The following is a 17,658-nucleotide window of genomic DNA, read 5'->3' on the forward strand; positions in this document are numbered from 1 at the left end:
TGATCTCCCCCTGGTGGTTAGTTGTGGTATAGGTCACAAACTCCGGTCCCTCCAGGAGACATGAGCCAAATTAAAAAGTCCAAATACATTTTTCCTAAAGATTCTTTCAGTCATTTTAGATATATCGTCTGTGCACAAGTGGTTATTTTCTGACAAGTTTATTTTAATAAGTTATAAGAACGTGTGTCGCTACTGCGCAGACTCCATTTGCAAAATGCGTCACAAAAGAAGACATGATCTCGCGTTTTCGCGTTATTTTACGTGGTGACGTCTGATCGTGGAAAACTAGTAGCGTCGGTAGGATGTTTTTTTTCTTTGTTTGTAATTTCTGTGTTGACTAACAAACTACAAACTGTTGCATTATACAGGGTGCAGATAAAAAAAAACACGACTGGCCTAGTTCTGTGTCAAAGTAAACAGGTGATCATCCTGCTTGTGCCTCAACTTGGAGCTGTAGATATGTTTCTGAATTTACTTCTTTTAGCTCATGATTTTGTGTCTTTAAACTGTGCAATTTTATTAAAAAGACACGAATGTCCTGTGCATGGGAAGGTTGACTGAGCTGTGATCAAAGAAAGGCTCTGGGGCAGGCTCTGTTGTCTATATTACAACCTTTCTATTTCCCCCTCTGGTTTTATGTTCAGTTTCTTTCCTATTCACCTTCCTCATCTCTCTTTCACTAACTGCCCCCTCTCTTTCTGATGGATCCCTCAGATCATTCACTTCTAAAGATGTGTTTGTTCCCTTCTTTTTCTTTCAAAGACGTGGCCTGCATCAGAAAAGGGCTCTGGAAATGTGCCGCTGTCGCCCTGCGTCTAATTCACTGAGCTCCCAGGCTGATCAAAACGACGAGAGCTGGCAAGGCCACATCAGGCGACGGCACTGGATGCGTCAGCTTATCAATGGTGAGAAGAGGTCACACGTCTATCGAACATGGCTTGTGTCAAGACTACTGTTGAAAATTGTTTATCTTCTCCAGTGATATATCACATGTGCCAAACTATTTGACATCCTAACTGAATGATAGAGAGACCTGTTAGATGTTGAGCAGTAGTGTAGAAACCTTCTAGGCTTTGATTTAATAACCTGAACCTTATTCCCGTTGGGTAAAATTTTCTTTATGTTTAAAATTCACTCCTGGAAAAGTCCAGGGATGTGCTGCCACTACCAGAGTCTAACGTCAACATCCTCATATTAGATGGAGACAGAGTCTGGGAACATAGTTTGGCAAACATCCAAAGATAAAGTTGTAAATCATGAAGTTGGTTAACTTTAGGTAGAAAGACATTCATCAGGGCCAACTGTTATATATGAGACTGTTTATTGCTCTACATGTGGGTAAATCAAGAGCCATATTTTGAGTCTTGTGACACCATTGAGAAGTAATCTATCAAGTGACAACATGGACAGGTACAAGAAGCAAAAATCTTTTTTTTTTTTTTTTTTTTTTTAGGAATGAAACAAGGTTTTGTAAGGAACAAACAACTGAACAGGACAGCTCAGAACCCTCATGTCCAATCACCTCATATCCCCCCTGAAGCCAATTTCCTGTCACTGGATGCCTGTTTTACCCTGAGGCCGCCTTTCTCTGGGTCTTAACGTTTCCTCCTGACAGAATAGTTTTCACTAATAGTAATGTGATCAGTCAGTGCACAGAGGGGACTGAGGCTGCCCCTGTCCCAAGTCAGACATCATATCACACACACTCACAATCACTTCTGTTTCCCTGAGCTGAGGCGCAGTGATGCCGAACATCACTGAGGAGGAGATGGTTGTGCGAGAAAACAGATGTACTGTTTTTTTTTTGGTGACCTACAAAAGCTGTATGTGCCATTACTGATGATGATGATGTTCAGCAGCAGCTATGAAAGACGTTTAAATCAATCTTAAATGACTAGTGTGACATTTTGAAACATTTGTTTATTCATTTTCTTGCTGGCACTTATGGAAAATCTATATAATCTGTAACTGTTTTACTCTCAGCAAAAAAGTGAATATGACCTGAATTGTTGCAATTATACCATTTTAAAACAACTTAAAACACAATTTACTCAAAATACAATAAAATCCTGACAAGCTGTATCCACCTAAATCGCATCCGATTTGCCAGTAAAGATGGTTGTGTTCAGTCTTTCCCCCCTAAACAGTTTGGTCTGACGATGAAGAATGCATCACTGTCGGCTTATGAGGAGATAAAACACATGTCCCATTATCTTTGCCAAGAAGACACTGTGCGGGGGAGATGCAGATTAAACTTTAAACTTGGAAATCATTTGTTGCTAGGGAAACACACTCGCCCGGTAGAATTAATAAATGACTTGCACTTGGCAGCCTGCAGGGCAGCACAGGAGAAAAAAAACACAGTATAATGCAAGATTTTTGCATGAAGGCAGTTTCTTGAATTTTCCTCTTCGGCGATGGCTCAGCAATATATACATCTGTTTGTTTGCATGAGAGGATGTGACAGTGACATTTTAACTGCTCAGACAGGAGTTAGATTTGACAGATGCTTCATCATATTGTGTCATGTCATGCGGCTTGGACTGCTCTCTGAACCCTTGTAACCTGCATTTTTTGACTGATGTCAGCATTAAAGAAAGTAGCCCTATAAAAACCCAAAGATGGTCACAAATACTGATGTATGCTAAAAACAACCCCGTCTGCTTCACTTGCCTTATAATTTGATGTGAAAAATAGCCATGGGTGCATTTAAAATATTATTTGAATAAAAGGCAAAAGCCCCACATATTTTTAGAAAATTAAACTTTCTTATGAGGCACTACTTCCTAATCTCTGTCACTGAAAATGAGGGTTTACAGCAGGCTGGTTGAAAACTAATTATTAATGAATTAATGACTGAAAAAAGCAGCCAGCACTAAAGTCAATAGTCAGTGGTGCAAATGAGAAGTTAAAAAGTTGTTTAAAGTTGAAAATTGCAACTATTAACTCATATTTAAGATAAGATCAACTTTTTTCATTCCCAATTCAGGTAGTCTTGGAGTTAATTAGTAAGTCAGTAGTGAGAGTAGTCAGTAAGTCTAATTTTTCTTATTTTTGTCTTGTTTGTTATACTCAGTATTTATCGTTGCTGCTTTGCTGCTCCCAGCACACACGTAAGATGTGCGTTTACTGGGTGGGAAAACAACAGCCTTGTGGCTTGGTTGTGAGGAGTTGGCGTGGAGACAGAGAAGAGGTTGCTAAGAGACAGCAGCTGGGCAATTCCCTGTGCTGGTGGGTGGGGTTGGGAGCTGGTGATACAGGACACAGCTGCTGCCTGCCAGATACACACACACACACACACACACAAACAGAAACACACACATTCCTTATTCACTTAGAAACACAACCTTTGCTCTAACCCCGACTGTCACTGCCTGTTACACACACACACACACACACACACTAGCAATCTTGATTTCACCTCTTTTGCTGCTCGTTTCTGGAAACATGACCTGAAGCAAACTGTACCTTAGAGGTCAACAGGACAAAATAAATGTGCAGTGAACCACATAACCAAGAACAACCCAACCTTTATGCAAGGTAGAATCCAAAATGCCAAATGAAAATCCTCCTTTATAGTGTTTATTTTCAGGTAGAGACAGTTTTTAACCAGTTACCCAATTGCAAACATTATACATCTACCAGTGCAGGGTAACCTATAATCATTTAGGCATGTTTATGGCCACCTGATGAATGAGTCCACATGTCCCTGATGAATGAGTCCAATCTTCACTCTTATTTTAACTTATGCTCGCTATTGGTAGCTTTGTCACTATAAGGGGCATCTTTATAGTCATTTGGTGTATTTTCACACATATGTATTAATTATACAGCCTTGAGTCAGTAATCTGATCATTTGTGGAATGTATTTAGTCAAACCGAATTTACTCTTTTAAGAGGCTTTTGTAAAACAAAACTAATCCCTGTGAAAATCCCATGTAATCCTATTTAAGAGAGTGTTGCATTTGCTTTTCTGGCTCAAACACAGGAGCAGCATGATGGATTGGTGTTGAATTTTTATTTATTTTTTATTTTTATTAATTTATTTATTTGGTATGTGGTAACACATGGTGCTGTTTGTTTTTTGTCCCAGAAAATGTTTAGAATTCATAATAATTTTAAAACAGTCTGGTGGCATTTTATTATTTGTTTATAATATATAATTTCCTCACTGAAATGTGTCCTTTGCATCAGTATAAAATACATTTACAAATTATCTCTTTTATTTCTACCTGTAGCCTGCCCAACCTCTTCCCTGTTGCTCTGTAAACACACTCGTCTCCCCACCGTCCCCCCCCCCACCAACACCACCTCCACGCCCTGCCCTGCAACCTGCCCTGCAAGAGGTCCCAAAAGAACATGAGTGGTAGTGAAACCTGAGTAGTGGAACATGGACTATTTGCACAGTAATCTATTTGTTTCATTGATATAATAGCAGGTGAACCACAATTTGCCATATGTTTGTTTGCTCTGACCCCTGATGGGAAACAAAGTGAACTCAAATGCATACACACAAACAAGAAGGCAGAAATTAAAGTCAGAAATAATAAGTTTGAGGCTCCATAATAACAGAGGAGCTCTGGGGAAATTAGTCAGAGATTAGTTTTTTATCCAACAAGGGGTTTTGAAGAGAAACTCATTAGAAAGTGCAGTATTCATCTGGTATTTACCTTGCTGATTGTCCCAGCAAAGGGAAATGTCACTTCATATTAAGTTTGCCACAGCCCTCAGAGCAAGTGGAATTTATTATCACATTTCTGCATAAGCGGATGCACTGCACTGTTGCAAATTAAATGAAGCCTTATAATGATATGCATGGTAAAGCAAAGAACCTTTACTAAGATGGGAAATGCAAGTTTTTCCTGCAGTGATTCGCCGACTCTAACATGGACCATCAGTCACTTGGAGGGCCTGAAAATGTTTTCAGCAGCTCATGTGACCATATACAAACAGAGTTGTCCTCATGTGCACTCACAAATCCCACCTGGTTTCTGCTGTATCCTTGTAATCAGGGATGCAGAGGAAGGAGAACAAAGCCCATCAAAAGTCAGTGCTGGCAGGTTTCATTTAGAGAATGGAGCTTGTGTTAAGGAGGCAAATTTATGCTTCTGTCCTAAGTAAATAAAACTAAATATAAAGCTCTTATTTGTTTTGGTTGTTTTTTGGTAATCGTCAGCTGGAGTTTGATTAAATGGCTGGTGTTGAGATGGTGTTTGTGCCAGTGGTAGGTGCTCAATGAGACTCGATAAGGGGGGGAAGGGCCATAATTGTTGGTGTGTGTGGTGGGCGGACAGGGCGCCCGGAAACCCATTTATGCGTCAGGAGCACAAACACAAAAAACACACACTGTTAAAAGTGTTAACAGGAATCCACACTCTAAAAAGTGTCCAAATAGTCTAAACTATTGTTATTTTGTCTTTACAAGGAAAATTGTACGGGTAGATTAATTAGATCAACCTTTTTTCTTTTTCGTCAGGATTTTCACTGAGATTGGTCTTAATGTCTTCAATAAAGCAGAACCCAGAATGACAGATGTCTCCAAAGACCTGAAAGAAGACAGTAATTATTTCCAAAAGAAAACAAACACATGGACCACGAAAACATCTCTCCCAACTCCTTGACACACTTCTCTGCCTGTTTAACAGTAAGGGCATTACTGTTAAATTACGGCTCTTTGTTTTTTTTACAGTGTGCGGAGTGGCACCGCTCTGCCGGCCAAGCTCAAAATCCAACTGCGCCCTCCCCTTTTCCTGCTTTTAGTTTTTGCCACACGCCGTAGACCTGCTGTAATAGCCTGTCGTGGTACGAGACACACTTAACAGTCACACATACATATACACACACACACACACCACACACACACACACACACACACACACACACACACACACGCTCGCTGAACCAAAAAAAGAACACTCCTCAACTCCATCGGTGGGGGGGGGGGGGGGGGGGGACATAGATACCAGATGAGATTCGTTTCCAAACGCGCACCGATGGCGGTGTGAGGCGTTTGGTTAAGAAGTACGCGCGGCGCGGTGGATTTGTGGAGCTTTTTGTGCATCTCCTCTCTGTCTGGATCCTGATACAGAGGAAATAAACAAAGCTATGGATTACAGAGTCTGTCTACTTTTACTGCTGTCAACCATTTCGAATGTGTCGACCGGACAATTCCCAACAGCGCAGATGTGAGTACGGCTTGAAAACAGCCTGTTGGCTGTTCAAAGTCTTTGATAATATGCTGCGTGTAGCAGAAAGGACCAGAAAACCAGAACATTTCATGTCAAAATTAAGTTCCTGGTGAAAATATATCTCAGCTACTGTTCACTATAAGATAAATGTTCTATTAAGTATTTGTTCATAGGATTTACTTTGTTTTGGTGAAACATTAAACCTCACGAGTATCAGGAGAAACAGAGTTGTCTTCTTGCAAATAATGACTGCACATTACTTCAGGTACAATATAACTTTGTAAAAAAAAATTATAGCCTGTTTAACCCAACTGTCCATTTGTTGCCAGTTTACAGCATGTGACATGCAGCTGTTGTGTAAATCAGGACTGAGTGTGTCTCAGGTGCTCCCAAACTTCTCCTGCAGCATCCACACACTGAGAGAATGGAAACCATAGTTTGATTTTTTTTTACCTGGATTCATGTGGTCTGATTTATTTTGCACTAAAAAGCAGCTGAGCTTGTATCTAAAGAGGTAACACCTGATGATTAGAACTGTTGTGTCAACATAAAAGAATATTTCTCTGCACACTGTATAGGGGATCCTTCTGAGACAATTGTACCAAGACCCTCTTTAACCAGATGGTTTCTCAGTAGCTGCTTTTCTGCCAGCTTGCTGGAACCTGTGCCCTCTTACTGTGTAATAATCCATCTTCCTGTTAGTTAAATGTCCGACATGAAGGCCAGTTGTTTGAGTTTGCAGGATGTTAACTTGGGCTGTGAACTTATGTGATAAATTCATGGCTGGCTCAGTTGAGATATCACTGCCTCAGTGTGTCTAAATTTGACTCCCAAGCTCAACCTCTTTATTTGCAGTGCAACATTAATAGATCACAGATGATACTGTATATCCACGGTCACCCAATGCATTTCGCAAATTTACTGTGGGTGTGCGAGCAGAAGCACCTCACATCTAGTCAACAGGTTTAAGATATTCCAGATGGTCCTAATGGAGGCAGAACTACAGCTTTTGTTTTTGAATGCAGCCCAAATACAGTCACTCCAGAGAGGTGGTGAGCCATGATGGCACTCAGCCTAATGGCCAAGTATATGATGTCAGACTAGTGGAGTGGCCTGCCCACTCCCTATATTTCATGGGCACTAAGTGGATTGATCTGTGGGTTGTGTACATGCTATTCAAACAGGCTTGGTGAGCTACAGACCCACTTTCACCAACACATTTGACTTGCTGAGTGGAACTGGCAATCAGGCAGGAAAAACAGCATTAAAATTCACAACAATATTGGCAGGAGCTCTCTATCTGAATTAGGAAAAGTTAATGTAGGAGAAAAGGCAATGACAGAATCAATCTAGAAAATACTCAGCCATCTCATATAGACTGTACTTTGACATCTGCGTCTTAGCCATCAATAACAGTCACATTTTTTAAAAATCAAATCTGCAAAATGTCTCTTGTCCTCACCAGGTTTGTGACTTTTACTATAGCTGGTGCTGGTCTTGGTGTGCTGTTGTTGTGATGATGATTTTGAGTGACAAGCTTCATGGTGAATCCTCAAGGTGAAAGTCAGAGAAAATAGTAGGTCAAGGATGGAGAGAGTGACCCAGTTTGTTTACCTCTAGCAAATTCAGAAACATGGATAAGTAACATCTTAAGTAGCTCTGTGTTTTGTGGCTAAAAACTTTCTTTTTCTCTCACCTTCCTGTCTCATGGCTTGAAGTGTGACTGTCTCTGGGCTCCATCTTTAGCCTTGCATGCCAGCATCTGTCTGCTCTTCATCTTCATGTGCCCTATCTTTCTCAGCCCTCACTCCATCCCTTCTCACTCTTTCACATTGCTGCTGCCCTTTGCATTTCAATCCCCCTTTAATTCTGCCAGGCTCCCTATGTCTCTTTATCTCTCTCTCTCTTCATTGCCGCTTGAAGGCTGATGATTAATGTCATCGAAGTTGAAATGCAAGGTCTGATGTCATAGAATGGGCCCCGGAGAGCTTGGCGCCAGCTAACAGTTTGAGAGGTCAGAAGAAATAAAAAGAAAAGGTGAGAGATGGAGAGAAAAAGAGACAATAACAAAATCCAGACTGTCTTGTTGATCTGTCTACTCTAAATGGTCACAGTGCTGCATGGATTCTCTGTGTGTATTGTGTGCTCCTTCCAGCTTCACCGCCAAATCACAAGACAAATCCAAATCTTTGTCGCCAGGTTTCAGTGCATTGTGCAGAATGCAGCCATCCAATCCCAGACCTGATCACGTGCTTATTTCTGGCTTTTGTCGTAGTCACCACCAGTAATGCCATATTGTGGCTCCATCCTCTTTCCACAGTTTCTGCCGCCCTCTGCTCTGTTTCTCCCACTCTCGCTTGCTTGTTTTCTTAAGGCTAAATAGATTTCATGCTCAACCAGCTAAACAGCCATGGTTCTTGTGTTCGCAGCCTTGTCTTCAGCAATCAGTGGTCATAATGTGACAATGCACGTCATCTGAGCAGAGAGGAACGCAGGAAGTGTGTAAAGATATGTACGAATGTGCCACAGGTTCCTGATGTAGACTTACAGAGGGAAGACAGTACACGAGAGTCGCATTGATGTTCTCAGCTGACAACAAAGTGAATGACTGAATTTCCCAGATTGTCAAACTATTTCTTTATTTTCTTAAAACAAATGAGAAAATCTTCCATCAAAGCTGAGATATCATTTCTTTTCAATGAATGTATTTAAGGTTGTTCTAGGATCATGTTTCATTTTGATAGTAATTTAGTAAGAATAATAAGAATCCTGATTAATTAATTCTCTCCTTTAATTTGTCTGATGATATGTCTTTGCCTTGACACTCTTTCCTACAAGAGGCACCCATATGCATATTTTTTCACATCTTCTTATCCCAAATGCCGGGGCTCATTACTATTCAGGCATAAAGTGTAATATATTACAAACAAAAGATAACTTTAATCTACCATGCTATGTTCAGACAAACACTGTAGTAAAACATGGCTTGCAGCTCCAAAAGCTTCTTAATGCTTTTACATCCACTTTTCCTTTATGTGATTGTAGTGTCAGAAGATTTGAACCAGAAAATGTGCATAAACAGTGTCTTTGGAATATTACATTATCTACACTTACAGTCATGCTGGTCTGTTATTATTATTTTTACAAATTCTATTATTGTCAATGAAAAAGACTCTAGGCTTCATTTCTTGATTAAATCAGAGCCTTGGCCTCCTGTTTTTTGGGTTTTTTTTTTCTTTGCTGTGGGAGAGATGGAGATTAAGAATATTTCATCTAATATATAATTGAGAAATGAAAAAAAGTTTTTAAAAATGGTTTTCCATTTATTTCAGTGTCGAAGCTAACTTGAGTATGACACTGATAATACAGGGAGGTTTGAAGAGGATGAATCTAATGTAATGAGCAGATGGAAATTAGCAGCTCAGGGCTGTCTAGGGTTTCCTTGTCTGTGATTTGCAGCGACAAGGGAGTTGGTGCCAGCAGGTATATTTCAGGAGGCATGCTCTTGCCTGGAGTCAAGCAGCTGGAGGGTTATATCTGTTACACATGCATGTAGTCGCCCATGATCTGTGCCCATGGATATGTTTCCTCTTCGCTGTCACTTAATTGTCTTTCACCTTCTCCTGTAGTTTTTCTTTTGCTCTTTCCTCACATGTTTCCTTTTTTACCCCACATGTTCAGCTTCCCCACTACCTTTGGACTTAATCACCCCCATTTGCCCCAGTCTTAACTCTATTTAGTCAAACCTCTGTCTTTGGGGAGGAAGCTCTGTGTCCTGACCCAGGCATAGATAAAGGTGCAGGACAGAGGAGTGCAGAATGTAAAGGGGCTTGCCATAAATCTCACCTACTGAAATTTTGTGGACACCTTGGTTATGTGCGGGCTGTGTGTGTTGCTCCAGTATCTAGTTTATGTTTCCCAACCCAAGTTCCATTTGATAAAATGATATTTCCCCTCTGACCTGTCTATGTGAAAAGAAAACTGGGGAGTAAAGAAGCCCGCAGTCCTTTGCCACATGGAAATTCCCAAGAATTTTCCATTGCACTGTTGCCTGGGCAACCCTGAGAATAACTAACAGCTGTTTGGATGGGGGCCCTGTCCGGTACAGGAAGTACATCTGTATACCGTAATATAAAACGTGGGTGGTGTAGTTCTAAGGCAATATTCTAAATGGAGAAATTGGTGAAGTCCTTTCACATTTTGAGGTGTGTTTATAAGCCTTTACCACAAGTACAGCTGTCTGTTACAACAATGAGCCATACCAAACTAATCAATAGGCAGTGAAGCAATACAGTGGACAGCACTGTAAAAAACCTGTTGAATACATATGCGATGTGTTATAAAGCTTCAAACAAGGCCTACCTTATCAGAACAACATGAGCATTTAATAATAGATTTGTTAAAAATATTAAGCTAAAGTTTACTCGCTTTACACGCTTTTTATGACAGTAAATTATATCCTTCTACAGAAAATGTGTTTATTCACCCATTATACCATTTTCCAAAAAAATTCCTTCAATCTTAATTTTTGTTACTGATTATTACTTAAACATACAATTTGTCTCCTGCTCACAAAGCTCACTACAGAGCAAATAACCCTCAGTAATTGTGTCATATTGTCTGACAGTTTATTTTTAATATTTCCTATGGCTTTAAAGAAATGTGGCAATGGACTTAGTCAACAAAGCCAAATCATCCTAATCAAAGAGTAGATGTGTTAAGTGCTTAAAATATCTCTAGTGAGACACCACAAGCACATCTGATGTCTAATATTTTGAGTGAAAAGTGGATGCATGATGGCCCATGATGGATTCTCTTGAGCCCCTTAATGGAGTTGTATCGCAGCATAAGAGCTGCTAATGCCAGTGTTCAGACTACACTGGACAGTGTGCGCAGCCATCAGGGAGACTTGTACTCAGTACAGTAGTCTGCTTATGTAGGCGTCTAGATTGACGTTAATTGGACGTTTTGGCCAGAGGGGCTGGCTAATCTCTCTATTTATACACATTGTGCAAGATTGTGTGGAGTGTGGCAGAAGGGCAGGGCTGATGTATTGACGGATGGGTAGGGGGTTTGCTCAGAAAGTGTGAAGGTGACAGGGATGTGGAGGTTTAGTCATTTGAGCAGAGTTCAAAATGACAGAGCAGAGAGCAAAAAGACAGCTGGATGGGGTGAGGATGAGGAGGCAAAAAGAGTCCAATAATAATATCAATTTTGTATTTCCGGTTAATTATTTGTTAAACTAATGTAGTTGTGCCATGTTCCTCTGCCTCTTTTCCAGTCTTTGTAGTTAGAAATTGCAGTTTTTAATTTCTTGTAGACCGCATGTAGACTGCTAGTAGACACAGAATGTGGACTTTGTCGATTGCTCTGTCCATCATTGTCTGAAAGAAGTAAGTTCAAAGTAAAACAGTGTTTTTCATGACTTGAGCCATATTCATTACAGTAGCACAGGCAGGCATTTGGCATTTACCTGGTGTTGCTGTGAGTTGTATGTGAACACAAAGAGGTAGAACATTAATTCAGTTGCTGCTGTCAGTCTTTGCTTTAGCTCTGCAGATAGTACAAACACTTGCAGGTGTCACAACAGGTCCATTTTCTTTCTCATTTAATGTGTCCAGACACCTGTGGGGAGAGGTGATACAATGGGAGCTGTTAGATCTGTCAGGGCGTATGTGCTGTTTGAAGTGGAGGGTGTGGACGAGGCAGACTAGGTGCTAGAGGGATGGCAAGTTCTTCTCCGCAAGCCATGGTCCAGAGTGTGAGGTCAAACGTGGGCAAGGGTAGAAAAACAGTCTGAGCCCCAACCCTCTGTGGGATGTCTCTTGTTGCCAGTGGACTGTGCCCAGATATCCAGATGGCCTGGTGCGTCTTTATCAATTCCTTTTTCTTGAAATGGAAAATATTGCAGATGAGTGCATAAAGAAATGAATTAATTAAAATGAATGAATCTAGTTCACACAGGCAAACAGATGTGTGTGAGGAAAAAAAAGGAGAGACTGGGAGTTTGTCAGGGTGTGTGGTCACATGCAGGAACATTCACACACACACACACACACATATACACAACACAGCTGATTTATGTTGCTAACTAGTCTAGTCGTCTGTCTAACACCAAGAGAATCAAGCTGCACAAACAGAAGTAAAACGTACATGAAGGAAACATCAAACAACATGAAGGAAATATTGCTTTGCATTCTGTCTGTACACACAGATGATAACATATATCATCCTGCCACTCACAGTCAACTAACTGCGACACACTTGGATCACTAAGTGTGTTGGTTAATTGAGAAAGTCAGTAACAGCTTCTAAAATTGATTTATTTTTTTTTTTCTGGCTTGTTGTCTTTTATAACTGTTCGTTTTGTAGTTTAGAAACTAACCGAGCATAACAAGTCAATATGAGGCTGCTTGTCTCTGGACAGAAGTCACCTTTTAAATCAATCCCACTGGAATTGGCCTCTTGCAACTCACACCTGCTCTTTCAGCGTGTGATTGCCTACCAGCAGCCCCCCATCGTTTGCTAATGATCTCATGCAATGTCTTGTAAGCTCTTACCCAGCCTCTAATACACCCTAACACTAGTGCTTGATAGAGCATAGAAAGTACTGTTGTCAGGGCTTCACTTAAACACAGCTCTTCAGATCCAAGCAGGGTGCTGTGGTAAAATGCTCTGACTAACTCGCTAAGAGGAAAATGGTGGAAAAGAGACAGAAACATCAATAATGTCTTGCCTTAGGAGATAATGAGGCCACGAGACATTTCCAGAGCCTGCAATTATGGTGTTATTGACCTCAATAAAGGAGAAGATGTCATCACTTGTCTCCTTTGTGTTTCCTGGTGATACATGCTAGAGGACTGAAGAGGAGGACAAAGAAAGAAAATCTCTAACAGTATGAGGTTATTTCTAAAGAACATATGATGTATTAGGTAAAAAAAAAAAAGGCTGTAAATTATGAAGAATTTTTGGGATGGATATGAGTTTTTACAGGGAACATGAAACAAAATTTTAGAACATTATGCACAACAAACCAACAATAGAAGCAGAGGGAAGGAGTGAAATAGTGAACAGATGGAATGAGGGGTCCGTGCAATGAAGGGAAAGAGAAATAAACTATCAACAATAGGCGATAAGTGTGAGAAAGGATGAAAAGTGGCAGAAAATGACTGTCTTCTACAATGCTCCGTTGGGCTTGCTGCTTATTTGATGCTTTGCATTATAGTCAGAGTTCTTATTAGCTATCCCCCAGTGGCTCAGTTACATCAACACAGTTTTTTTGTGCATCTCCCCTGCTTCCCATAATGGTGTCAGCCTTGTCTCTCTCTAAGAACAGATTAGAAGCCCAAATTACTACTATTAGGGGAGGATTTAAGGTTTCAAACTGTCTCTCAGTTGTGGAAACTATGACTCCACAGCATAATGAGAAGGGTGGATAAAAAAAAAGTGTTTGCTGTCATGTGCTTCCTCTAGGATGGTTCTGGTGGCATTAAGAGATCAAATACGGATCCACAGACCTGGTTTTGAGTATAAAAACATGAGGTTGTTTACAAGGTGAGAGGGTGCTGGAGTGGAAATACTGAGATTGGACACTGAGCCCTGGATTCTTGCTGCTACTTGTGCACAGACATGTTGGGCCCTGAGGCCAGTGTGGGGCCAACTTTTCAGTGATTCAGTCAGAGTGATGGAGCATCCAACATCGCTGGATCAATATTCTGGACTGAACAGAATATAAACAGACAGCTGTATGACTGTAGAACAGAGTGCTTTGCTCTGCTGTTGAATGACACTATAAGGTCATAGTGGAGAAATAACGTTTCTCCCTTGATGTGCTCCTTTCTCTTCCCCTGTTGAACGAGGATACGGCATGCACTGCAGGATATTAGACTCTTAATACTATGAGTTTCAGTTGAGCCGAACAGGCTTGAAGCATCTTCTGCCTGCTAACCAGCAGGATGTTAAAAAGTGTTTTATGACAAATACTTTGACAGCGTAAGCATAAGAATACAGCTGATAGTGTTTATTTTAAGTTCTCTGACTGCTCTCTTTCTAGTGCAGACATTGGGTATGAAAGTATAGATAGGACTCAACAGAAGGAGCTTAAAGGTAAATCGCCTTTCCATGTATTCCATCTGAGAACGGTCTTTGGATTAGAAATTCTTAATAAATGGTTTCTTTTACCTAAACCTTGTGTGGAGGTAGTTGCCATTTTAAAAGTATTCGTCAAGGACGGTTTTACGGCAGCGTATTAAAGAATTATTCAGTGTTATTAAAACTTGGGTCTTACTGTCATGCTGTAGTTTTGTCTCTGATTCTGCTGCGATGAAAATGTGCAAATTAGATCTGTAAATGTGCTGCCGCTGTCTCTGCTCAGGAGTGTGCAGCTGGGCGAACACTGAGCAGTCAAGAGAATCTGACAGGTTGTGAAAGAGCCAACAGTTTAGCCAAATTAGCTGAAACAATTTTTTAAGCGAGTGGACTCCAGATGTTGATAATGCTGGACTGAACTTTTTTTTTCTGTCAGCTACAACTTTCAAAGTAAAGAACAAAATTTTGTTTTTAAAGTTTAATCGTTGCACTGCTTTTATTTAGTCCTTTAAAAGCATAAGGAAAACCTGTCTTTGGTTGTCTCCCCGTGCCTTGTGCCTTTCGCTCTGACTTATTGAGTAAAGAAGTAGGAATGTTAACAAACATGAGATCCAGCTTGTAATACAATGAAACTCTTCTTTAAAGCACTTTATTACATCCCTGTTCCTGAAACATCCAGAGGCCAGGGCTGTGTTTTTGAAGTGTAGAAGCAGAAGGACAGGGGAACACAAATGGTCACCCCCACAGTCACACACAGCGTGGCCGGGAGTGGCTAATGTGGTCAGATGTAAGACAGCAGTACTCTCATGCTGAGTCATGCTCTCTATTCTGGGATTGTGTCCATTTCCCTGTGTTCACCCCTCAGAATGGGCAGTGTGCTCCCAACTAGCAAGGCAAGGATATTTGTTTTTCTTCTAGGTCATAATGGTGAGTCAGTGTTCCTTGCAAACTGGAAGTCACATTTTTTACATTATTTGTGTGCCGTTAAATTTTACACTAACCTCACAACAATGTGATCACAACTACATGTCATACAATTTGCTTCCGATTTCAAACAAGCTGTAAAGTGTTGTAACAACACAATGACATTATGCTTTTATGAAGGTGTTTTGCTGAATGTTTTTATCAAGCAGTCATGTTTTGGTTCCAGCTAACGTTTGCTGCTAGGAACAGAGCCATGAGAGTCAACAGAAACAACTCAGTTGCTGGATGTCATTCAGACAGCTAAGCTGGATGGATGATGTCTTGCTACTACAGGCACCGCCTGTTACAGCACACAAAGCCATTGCTTATGAAAAATATTTATATAAAATATGGATAAGTGCAGCTTTAATTTTTAAACAGTCTCAGTATTTTATCATACTTTAATACATCACTCTAAATGGTCAGTTATACAGTATAATACTAGTCATATACAAATGCACAAATGGGTTATGCATACTTCATTACGTTAAGAGCTTCTTCACAAGTGCTGCAAATGTCCTGGTGACTTTTGGCCCAGGTCAACCCGCTGCTGTGCTCTGAAAGACCCAGTGCACATATATGCACTTAGGACTAAATACAGTACATGTGACAGCTAGCCTTAGGAAGGCAGCTTCTCTTCCAGTCATTTGAGTGAAGAAGGCAAAAAAGAGAGGGGGAGGAGCTACTTTGCCTTACCCATCAGCCATTGTACTCAAGGCCACATGGGTCAAGCACAACTTAAGACATGCTCAGTAGTTTAATCAAGGAATAAGCCAAATTATGGGAAAAAGTCTCAAATGCTTACTGATATGTAAATGACATGTCTGTTTTTCTGAATGGGTCAGAGAATAGGTCATGGATGTGGTGTGGTATTAGCAGTGGTAATACTGATACTGACACTACATCAGCACCTAAACTCATTTCAGACTATTTAGCTCATGGGCAAATTTAATCTTTTCAGAATTAGGACCCTCATATCAAACTCCAACAAAGTGTGTCTCCAACTCCTTAAAGTCAGTGAACTCGTGATGATCTGTACTTCATACACCTCGAGTCAGATTTCATAAACAACATCCTGAGTGAGATCAGCGTCAGAGCTCCGCATCTCAAGTCTAACAAGTATGAAAGTGGTTCTAAGTGTGTGTTTTTGCTGAAGTCTATGGCTCATTTCCAGCTCGTTGCAATAACAACGATACTGTGAGTGACAGCACTAGTTGCTCGTATCAATTTAAGGCCTTGAGAAGAAAATTTTAGTGGTATTGACATTCAGTTGTTTCCAGGTTTCTGGCTGTCAGGAAGATCTGAAATAAAATCAATGAGGGTTAAGTTTGAAGTCCCAAAAAAATAATTTTGAATCTTGTGCCAGAAAAATAATATGTTGTGCAGAAGAGATAGTCTGTGTGTGCAAGAAAAAAATGCTCTCTCCAGGTAAATATATGTTAAACTTAATGCAGAATTATTAAATACTTGTTTCAGCAATTTAATAAAGGAAAGGAAAGGAGCTTCAACAGCTTCCTATCAGAAAGTCTTCTTCATGAGTATGTGATATTGATCACTCACTGAGACAGAGTTTAGGGAAAAGGGCTTGTAAAACCAGCAGGTTTCACACTTGGCTGAGTTTTTCAATTCCAGCCCTGCAGTCTGCAACCACTGTAGTCCAGTAGCTCTGCATGGCTCACCAGCCATTTTGGAAGCTTCCTTCCTTTCATCATCCCCCCTGCTCAGATTTCCCCAAGGAGCTGGCCTGAAAGCGGGAGATGGGGACAGAGCAGGATCTGAGCATGGGAGGGGATAATGATGCTATCTCATGTTTCCATGTTTCTATTCTTAAAACTTGGAAATGTTTTTACAGATTCGTCAGTTAAAGCCCTTCTTCCAGAAGACGTCCTTCATCAGCTTCTATTCTTTAAGAAACATGCAACTCTTTTTTGGTGATGCGGAAGCCCCACACCCTGGTGTTATGCCAGGAATGTATGTGTTTGACTTGTGATAGCGCAAGATGGTTATTCGTGGAAGTGGCGAATCAGAGACTTGCACTTTTCCCCCTAATTATTTTGTTTAAACAGGATCACAGAGATCTCAAGATTTTAGTAATCTAGTGAATGAGACTTTACCCTTATTATTAGGCCTTTAGCCTTAGTATAAGTGTGTGGTCCCCAATATTAGATTTGTTGTGAATATGCCCAGTTGTATGAGGAACAATTTAAGCACTTGTTGAAACACTGGACAGACAATGAAGCACAGCAGACCCCTCAATACACACCTGCTCGCTATAGTCAGTGCGCTTTATCTTGACCCTCGGACTGGGTTCCTGTACAGTTTTCAGCAGACTCAGCTCTGAAAGACAGACATTTGTCTTTGACAAAGACATTTGTCAGAGATGATATTTTCTTATTATCCCATATACAGTAGGTGTTTG

The 17,658-nt window shown here is 40.6% G+C and overlaps 1 protein-coding gene and 1 long non-coding RNA gene across 4 annotated transcripts in view; both read left to right on the plus strand.

Annotated features, from left to right (window-relative positions):
* The first annotated feature begins 222 nt into the window (after positions 1 to 222).
* LOC113142295 (uncharacterized) lies at positions 223 to 1,533 on the plus strand. The gene is made up of 3 exons (XR_003296934.1): positions 223 to 297; positions 763 to 905; positions 1,454 to 1,533. It is a non-coding gene; the product is annotated as an uncharacterized LOC113142295 (long non-coding RNA).
* A 4,428-nt stretch (positions 1,534 to 5,961) lies between these two features.
* Positions 5,962 to 17,658, plus strand: part of cacna2d1a (calcium channel, voltage-dependent, alpha 2/delta subunit 1a) — a 66,243-nt gene continuing 54,546 nt past the window's right edge. For all 3 annotated transcript variants that reach the window (XM_026327189.1, XM_026327190.1, XM_026327192.1), the window contains exon 1: positions 5,962 to 6,185. In XM_026327189.1, the coding sequence (XP_026182974.1) occupies positions 6,106 to 6,185 (80 nt within the window). In that variant the 5' untranslated portion in view covers positions 5,962 to 6,105. The remainder of the gene's footprint in view (positions 6,186 to 17,658) is intronic.

Source organism: Mastacembelus armatus, chromosome 23 (genome assembly GCF_900324485.2).
Source record: "Mastacembelus armatus chromosome 23, fMasArm1.2, whole genome shotgun sequence".
NCBI lineage: Eukaryota > Metazoa > Chordata > Actinopteri > Synbranchiformes > Mastacembelidae > Mastacembelus > Mastacembelus armatus.